Consider the following 9,395-nt stretch of genomic DNA (forward strand, 5'->3'; position numbering starts at 1 on the left):
ATAGACTAGACTATAGACTAGACTATAGACTAGACTATAGACTAGACTATAGACTAGACTTTAGACTAGACTATAGACTAGACTATAGACTAGACTATAGACTAGACGTCCAGATTATATACTAGACTATATTATAGACTAGAACATAATTTTATACTTTAATTCTAAATTTCCTACAGCACAAGTGGCCTCCAATAGGTCAGTGTTCCAGTCTGGTAGACTGGAAAAGATGACACTGGTTAAGAAGCGCCCAACTGGACCAATAGAGACATAGGAGCATTTTTTGGGATTTGCTCACTTACTCCTTTACCACTAATAGCATGTACATTTGGAGTTAACAGAAGAAAGAAGTACAAAGCCATAAGAAAAGCAATAATATTGTAAGTCCACTTACTCCCGAAAAAAATAGCAAAATACTAGCAAATTTCAATACGTCACAACAACAAAAACATCAGCGTATAAAAAAGCTAGCATAATAATTTTGAATTAAACTTTTCATAATTTATTATATGTATTTATATCTTTTTAATATGATTAAAAAACAAACACCATTTTCTAAGCCGGCAAGTTGTAATACTCCACAACAACAATTAAAATCCACACAAAAAAAAAAACAACAGAACATGACAAGTGCAAAAATCATTCATTGTAGTTATTTTTATACAATATATAAACTATTTTCACTTAATTTTTAGCACGATTTAAACAATTAACCTTTTATTAATATTATATACTTATTAAACAAAATTTATTTTCAATTCTCTTCTAAAATTTATTTAACTATTCATTAATTTTGTCACGACAAGATCGCACGTTTAGAATTTACCAAAGAAACTGACAAGTAAAATGAAATTGTAAAAGATTTGCAAAACACACACGTACATACATACATAGACACACACTCCAAAATGCAGGCAAATTGCAATATTCCACAACAACAACAACAATAAACCGCAAAAAAAAACTCTTACACAAAACAAGAATAATGACAAGAGAAAAATAAACTTGCATTAAATTTTTGGCCAAAAAAAAATTATATTTTTCAACTAATTGCATTTAGATTTTTAAAACGATTGATATTATTAATATTTTTGTGATAGTTATTAATAGTATTCTATTATTATACACAATATGTTTTGTTTTTCTTATTGGATTTATTTAATTTATAAAATCACTTTAGCAATTGTCAACCGCACGTTTAGAATTTACAAAAAGAACTGACAAGTAGAAAGAAAATTGTAAAAGAATCAAAAGTGGGAAGAGTTTAATGAAATTGCCATTTTTAAACAATGTGGTTAGTAATCAGGAAATTAAATTGAATGTGTTTAATTAAGTTTTAAAATTAAAGTAAATAAAAATTTACAATATAGAAGTTTTTATATAAATTTTTATTGTTTATAAGAGATTTAGCGGCACTGATTCAACGTCATAACTAAATTAGTCTTGGCCATATTTAAGACGACAAAACAGAGGGACGACGTTATCTTATTTAATTTTCAATTTTTTATTGATTTTTGTACTAAATTTTGAAGCCAGATAAACCGCAGCCCCTGTATCCTTGCTTTTTCTTTTTGTAAATGAAACTTCTTTATATGGAAGATTTTCGAATTTTTATTAAGAAAGGTACATTTTTGTTTATATCGAAAACTTTTTCGAGTTACTTTTTGATACTCTATGAAGAATGGATGGGCCGATTTAAAATTTTTATAAAAATATATAAAATGTTTGATCCAAATGTATATTTTTTCCGATCTCTTAATGTTTTACATATTAAGAAGAAACTGTTTAATAGAATGTTTTCTACGGAAATCTGATCAAAGAATAAGTTTTCTTTGAAAATTAAATTCAAATTAAAATTACGTATAAACCACTCTTCCAACTGTTTTAAAATAAAAGAAAAATCTTTAGATAAGTTATAGAAGACGAATTTTTTCTAACGAACATTAATTTTTTGCGGAAAACAGGAAGAAAACTTCTTATTCATCAGTTTTTCTACATATAAAACTCAACGAAAGGAATGTTTTCTATAAAAAAGTCAAATCAAATCAAATTTTCTACAGAAACTTAAAGAAATATCATGCTATCTATAAAAAATTATCATCGATGATCGTGATATCTTAAAAAAATGTAGAAATCAAGTTTTGTATAAAACTCTTATCATATATTAAGTTTCCTATGGAAAACACATAAAATATCAAGTTTAATAGTCAAAACCCATCACGTTTCTTTAACGTTCGCACGACAATTTGATCTCCGCTCCCGAACGACCCGATTCTCAATCGGCCAAAGATTGTCAACTAAGCAACATCCAGTTTCTGCCAACCTGTTACATCAACAACATTTCTTTACAAAAACTTATCCAAGTTCTGATTTTCTACAGAAAATTTATTATTGAAGATCAAGTTCCTAATGTTTTTCATTAAAAACTTTTCAATTAACATTTTTTTTTTCGAAAAAGTCATCTATAGATACAGTTTTTTATAAAAAACAAATAAAAAATTTTACATTTTCTATTAAAAACATCAAAGATCATGTTTTTAATAGAAAACTAGTAAAAACAATTTATATAAGTTTCAATAATTTATAACATTTAACTGCACAATTTAATTTAAATTTTTAAACAATTTCAACTGTTATTCCTTTGAAATTTAAATGAACGCAAAACTGACCGTAGACTAATTCACAATAAAACCTTGATTAATTTGCAATAAATCGTTTGCTATTTTAAACAATATAAACAAAACAATAATCATGTACTACTTTACATTTTTAACAATAAAATAAATAAACTAGTTAAAATGGTAGGTAATTAATTTTGTGCGAAATTTGAAAAAAAAAACAACTTAAACAATAAGGGAATTGTTAAACACACCTTGTTTTTAACAACAACAATAACAAACGCAGCATCAATCCAGTTGTGATCTATAACTTATTTGTATAAAATAACCTTCATTAAGGGGTCAGATTGGACACAATACAAACATACATAAATGCAGAATTAAAATGCTTCCACATATTTGAGAAATATTTTTAAATAGTTTGTATAAATGATTAATACTAAATTTAATAGATAAATGTTGTAAAACAATAAATTATATGTAAATGTAATATGCCTATACGAAAAGTGAGAGACAGTGATAAAAAGAGGCAAAGAAAACATAATAAAACACCAATCTTTATGAATATTTAAGAAACTGTTAAATCCGATCAAAAACAACAAGTTTCAAACAAATTCTGTACAAAATGAAGATAAAATTGTTAAAAAGAAGATAACTTATCACTTTGCTGATGATAATTTTAGTTAAACAATCAAGTTTCTTTTAAAGTATTTATGTTATATTTTGTTTTGGTTTATGTTTTTGTTTTCAATTATTTCATAATCATACCAAACATTTAATAATTTCATTTATACATCTTTTCATTATTCTCAACAACAAATAAAGAGCTAAAATTAGTTCTCTTACAACTCGTTCATTTTCTCTTTACTTCAGCTTTATAAATTCAAAAAAGATGTATAGAGTTTTAAAGAGGTTTTTTAAAAACCCATTTTTTATATTTTATTACACTTAAATAATTTATTAAGTTTTTAACGGAATTTTTAAAGATGTTGCATTTATACGAGTTGTTTATTGTTTTTAGACTTAAACAAAAGTTAAAAAGAAAATTTATTCGGCAGCTTTGACAAGAGCTTCACAAGCTTCAATGGCAATGGCAGCTTCAGCTTTAGCCTAAAATAAAGCAAAATTTTAAATTATTTAGTTGAAATTTTACAACTTTTTTCTTAAAAAAAAAAACTTACCAAATCAGAGGAGGCAGAGGAAAGAGCTGATTGGTATTGGGACAACAATTGACGAGCTTCAGCAACATCGATGTCGGCAACACTGTGAGCTTCTTCGGCCAAAACTTGTACGGAAGAATCTTCATTGACGGAGATGGTACCGCTGGATACGAAGTATTTGGAGGTCTTACCATCAGTTTCGTATACTTGGACAACGCCGGGTTTCAAGACAGCTTTAGTAATAGAGTAAAGAACAATTAGTATTAAAGTTTTTGTATAAAACTTATATTTTCTTTTTAGAAAACAAATTTGAGGAAGTTTTCAATAGAAATCGGTTAACTTCTTAATGGTAAACTAAAAAAATTAAAAATAGTATTTGAAAATTGCAGAAATATGAATAATTTAACAAAATTAACGTTTTCTTTAGAAAACTCATTAAACACAAACTGGTAACATTTTCCACAGAAAAATCGCCTTAGATCAAGCTTTATAATGAAAACAATGTTATTTGAGACAAGTTTTCCATAAAAACCTAAATTCGCAATAGAACCCTCATGAAAGATGTAATCTTTTAAAAGCAAGTTTTTTTAAGAAAAGGGGACAAATTCAACGTTGTCTATAAAAATATTTTCTGTAGAAAACCCATAGAAATCATAAGACAAATTTACAAAAAGTTTTTATAGAAAACTCACAGAAGTCAAAGTGTTTTTTTGTATTAAAGACAATTTGTTTACAGAAAACTCATGAAAATATTACAAAGCCGCGGGTTTCTTTTTAAAAAAAAAAAACGAGCAATAATAATTTATATAGAAATCTTGTCGAAACCAAAATATTCTTAAAAAACTTTAATATAAAACTTTACATAAACAACCACACAACTCTAGTTAATCAACAGTACAGATTATAAACAATATTAACCATTGTTCCCACAAAAGCTCCAATATTAAAACTTACCCAAAGTAGGTACATGCTTGGCCAATATACCAAAGCTGCCAGAGAATGAGGGCACATCAACTTGACGTACTTCGGCATTATCGTAGAAAGTCTTGTTGGCGGCAGCGAAGGTAAGTTTCATTTCGTCAGCATAGCCACGGGTTTGAACGAAACGGGCACCACGGGTAGCCAACATACGAGCATTCTTAGCGAAAGACATGATTAACTAAAAAAATTATAAATTTCACTTTATTATTATGCTTATTATGTAAAAACACTAAAAATATTTTAGTTTTTCCAAAAAATCCTCGTATTTTTTCCATTATGTAACTTTGTAGGTTATGACCAAACAACAAAACATAACAGATTTAAACATTTCTTCACTTGCTTTTGGTAGATAAATCTTTAGTCATGGATCTTCTGGGAGTTTCTAAGCTGGATTTTTATTTACCTGTTAATTTATTTAAGTCTGTGGGAGCGTTTCCAGTTAAATTCCTATGGAAAATCTATGAAAAACCCTTGGCTGCTACGGTTCTCCAAAATGCGAAATGTCAGTGAGGCCTGTGAGAAAATCTAACAGCTGTCAGTGTATAGGTGACATTTGCAAAAAATTGGTAGCACTGTTTTTTGGGAGAGTATAGTGTTACCAGACAAAAACTTATTAGAAACACTTTTTTACACTTTTTCTTTAATAAAATATACTTACCGACTAGATTTTTTTATCTATTTAAAACTTATAACTATAAAAACATATTAATTTATGTAGAATTTAGAATACATTTTAAAACGATAAATTTGCCATGTGTTAAATAAAACACAATATCTGACAATAGTTTCTATAGAAAACTCAAAAGATATAAAATTCATCATATAAAAGTTTTAAATAAAACATGCGATTTAAATAAAACTCAGTATCGGGTCAAAAGATTTAAAAAAAAAAACTAAAAAAGACATTGATTTCTATATAAAACTCACAAAAGACAATGTTTATTAATAAGAAGTTATGAAAGTCGATTTTTTGGTAAGAATCATCAAAGATTTTACCAAAAGCTCATACATATTAAGATTTTCGATTAAAATTCAAAGATTTTTATATAAAATTAGGATTGTAATGTAACAACAAAAAGTACATTTAATTTAATTCTGAGTTTTATCAAATTTTATGAAGATTGGAAATTTAAACCCTCTCTCATGTCGGAATTTAAACAAAATATGTTCCCTAAAATTGGTATAAGAGTTTTTAACAAAATATCAGCATAAACATTTTTGTAAGTAATTTTAATATATTCGAATTACAATAGGTGAAACTAAATTTTTATAGATAAAGTTAAATAAAAATTTGTTTAAATAATAAAATGAAAATTAATACTTCAAAAAACTGACGAATGGTATAAAAATATGATCATAATCATAAGTTTTTTATTAGTGTTTAACAACTTTGTCGATAAAATTTGAATTGAAAATTGTATTTTTGTATTTTTACATATAATAGTTATATTTATAGATTATTGTACAAAATTATGTAAAATTATTTGCAAAATTCGACATTTATAGTAATTATTATTTTGAAAATTTAAATTACATATAAACATTATTTTTCAAGTGTATTACTTGCCAAATGATTTACCATAACATATGGTAGCTCTCTCTACCTATTAACTAATCTCTTAAGTGGTGCCAAGTTTATTGACTACCTAATTTTTACAGACGCTAATTTATTTTTAATATTTATCTCTCGTATTAACTTTTTTAAAAATAAACATTACCTGATGGATAACCCGTAATAAAATTTGCAAATTAATTACCTGATATAATTAATAGTTAAGTAAAGTGGTAGAGAAATTGCTATTGGATTGTCAGTAAATGGCGGGCTGTGTGACATTAAACAACACAATAGAAAAAAAGTGTAAACAAGTGTCAAATAAATGCAACGTTACAAAATAAAACAAAACATTAAAAAAGAACAAGCAAGCAATTTTTTAAAATTATCAAAACAAAGTGCTTTTTAAGACTTTATTTAAATGAAAATATTTAAATTAATAAAGAAGGAGGAAATAATTATAAATTAAACATTTAAAGTGTTAAGAAGATACTTTAAAGTTTAATTCAAATTATTTTCAAACGTTTTTACAAACTAGCGCGCTTTGTTGCTAGTTGTTGTTGTTTTATTTTTATAAGTGAACTGTCAAAAAATTTGTATGAATGAATGGGTTTTTGTTGTTTTTTGGGAGAATAAGCGAAAGAGAAAAGAGCACAACTGATTTTTTCCACAAGAGGAATGAATTTTTTTGTTCATAATTTCAAAAAGAACATACAATTTTTCACCGTCTTACTTACGATTTAGTACTTACTCCACATTTGTTGAAAAAAATTTGGAGGAAACACAACGTTTTATTAGAGGAGTTCCTAAAAAGTATTGGGAATTACAACAACATTTTTAAAAATATCAAAGTGACAAAAGAATTTTTTAAATTGTATTTAATTTAAGCAAATAATACCTTATATTAGGCGACAGACAGACAGCACAGTTTAAAAATAAGCTGATAACAATTAAAATACTGGAGAAAAAGTTAAAATCTAATATCTTGTTGCTAAATTAATAAGAGAAAAACCCAGCATTACTTGAAAGAAAAACAATTGCAGCATGTCATCTTCAACGGTTCCCATTATTGCAAGTTCTACTGGTACAACCATGAGTTTGGCATCCCGTGAAATGACTGATAATCATCGTTTGTTTCAATTTTATTTGGAAAGTTTCTTTAAAATACCCAAAGACATTAGCCATGATATAATCTATTGCCAAAGAGCTTTGAAGGCTCACATCAAGGTTCATCAGGTGAGTGTGAATAGATATATAAGTTCCCGAGACAAATTTAGTCAGTCATTTAGTCAATTGAAATAATATAAGAAATCGAAACTTACAAAACCAACGCACACATATACACCTGCTGACCATACTAGCTGTGATGACAAGCCATAATAGCCTAAATTGAAAATTAAACTTTTTAAGAAAAATCCATTATTTTCAAATACAATTTGGATGTAATTTTGAGAGATTAGTTAATAGATTTATAAAAAAACTTATTTAAAAATTTTATACAGAAGTGGTATAGTAGCGTTTTTTATGTAATATATAAAAAAAACTTAAACCTTTAGCTTCTTTTGACGACTTAGTCTGTTTTTGCTTATGACCTTAGTTGAACAGACACACTCATTTATACACATATAATACTAGATAATGGAACAATTTGCAAACTTGTTAATAAAATTGAAATTGAAAAAAAAGTAAAACATTTGTACATTGGTCATCAATAGTTTTAGTTATCAAAACTTAATAAAAATTAATTAAATATTTTATTAAAACCATATTTTCTTTACATTTGTGTTTCTTTTTCAGATGGTTTTGGATGTTTTTCAACAACAACCCGATGCAGTAAGTAAAACAACAAATATTTTTAGGAAAATCTAAATATTTAATAATTTCTTTATTAATTTGTGAAACAATGGGTTCCAAAGTAAATCTAAATAAACTTTTACACGTTTCTTTCCATTCAATTAAATTTTCTTCCTCTGGCCCTCATGTGCTACATTTAAAATTTTTTTCTTTTGTTTAATAGATAGGTATTTCTTTTTTTAAGCACTTTCACTTTTATTTATTAACAATCTTCATTATTTAACAACTATTATTTTAAAAATAGTTAAAAGTTTTTGTTTTAATTAAAATGTCCTTACATGACTTTAGTTTAAAATATTGCTCCAAAAAGTCTTTGTTCTTGTATTGTAGAAAAAAAAGTAACAAACCTACAACGTCACATCATCATCATCATGGGCACAAAAAATGTGTGTTTTTGTTTTTTAAATGGCAGCTTATGATTTTGTTTGCTTTCTATAAAAATGTAATTATATAGACTTCTTCCCTTAGAATTGATAGTTAAATGGGTGTTAATAAGTTTTCTTGAAAAACCCAAGATTACTAAATATTTGATTTAATTGTTTTATCCAAAAATAAGTCTACCCAAAGCACATAGAATAGGTAGGTATAAGTAATATTTTCTTTTTGTTTTATTGTTGTTGTCTATGATTTAATTGCAATTAAATAATGTTTTATTAAAAAAATATTGTTGTATAACTTTATTAATAAATTTTCTTCATTTTCTAACTTGAATTTAAAAAAAAATAAGTAAATATTTTGTTTATGCACAATAACAAATTAAATAACAAATAATTTCTTGTTTTTGTCTACTTGTATGTTATATGTAAATAAATAGTGTGCAGCAAATTTAGGTTAGGTTGAAAATTGTATACATACAATCATACATACATATGTATACAACTTTAACGTTTTGTTAATACTAACCATTTTTGAACTAAATATTTTGAAAAATTTAAAGTATTAAAGGATTTTTATAAAATTTTATAGTTTTTAATTAATTGAAAGTTTAGTAATGTAATTGTTTATTAAATATTTAAGTAAAAATGTAAAAAAACACATGTAGATTTACAGATTTTAGGCAGAAATTACATGTTTTTTATTATACACACACAATTAATAATGATGTAATAGTTTAGTTCTAACTCAGTTCTAGTTCAGTTCTAGCTCAGTTCTAGTTCAATTCTAGTTCAGTTCTAGTTCAGTTCTAGTTCAGTTCTAGTTCAGTTCTAGTTCAGTTCTAGTTCAGTTCTA

At 25.9% G+C, this 9,395-nt stretch overlaps 1 protein-coding gene across 1 annotated transcript; it reads right to left on the reverse strand.

The window, feature by feature from the left end:
- Positions 1-3,515: 3,515 nt before the first annotated feature.
- On the reverse strand, positions 3,516-5,320 carry LOC111679437 (ATP synthase subunit delta, mitochondrial). The gene is made up of 4 exons (XM_023441016.2): positions 5,163-5,320; positions 4,733-4,937; positions 3,800-4,011; positions 3,516-3,728 (listed from the first exon to the last, which is right to left on the reverse strand). The coding sequence occupies exons 2-4, from the start codon at positions 4,929-4,931 to the stop codon at positions 3,666-3,668; spliced, it is 474 nt and encodes a 157-aa protein (XP_023296784.1). The 5' UTR covers positions 4,932-4,937; positions 5,163-5,320; the 3' UTR covers positions 3,516-3,665.
- Positions 5,321-9,395: the final 4,075 nt, after the last annotated feature.

Source organism: Lucilia cuprina, chromosome 3, assembly GCF_022045245.1.
Source record: "Lucilia cuprina isolate Lc7/37 chromosome 3, ASM2204524v1, whole genome shotgun sequence".
In the NCBI taxonomy this organism is placed as follows: Eukaryota; Metazoa; Arthropoda; class Insecta; order Diptera; family Calliphoridae; genus Lucilia; species Lucilia cuprina.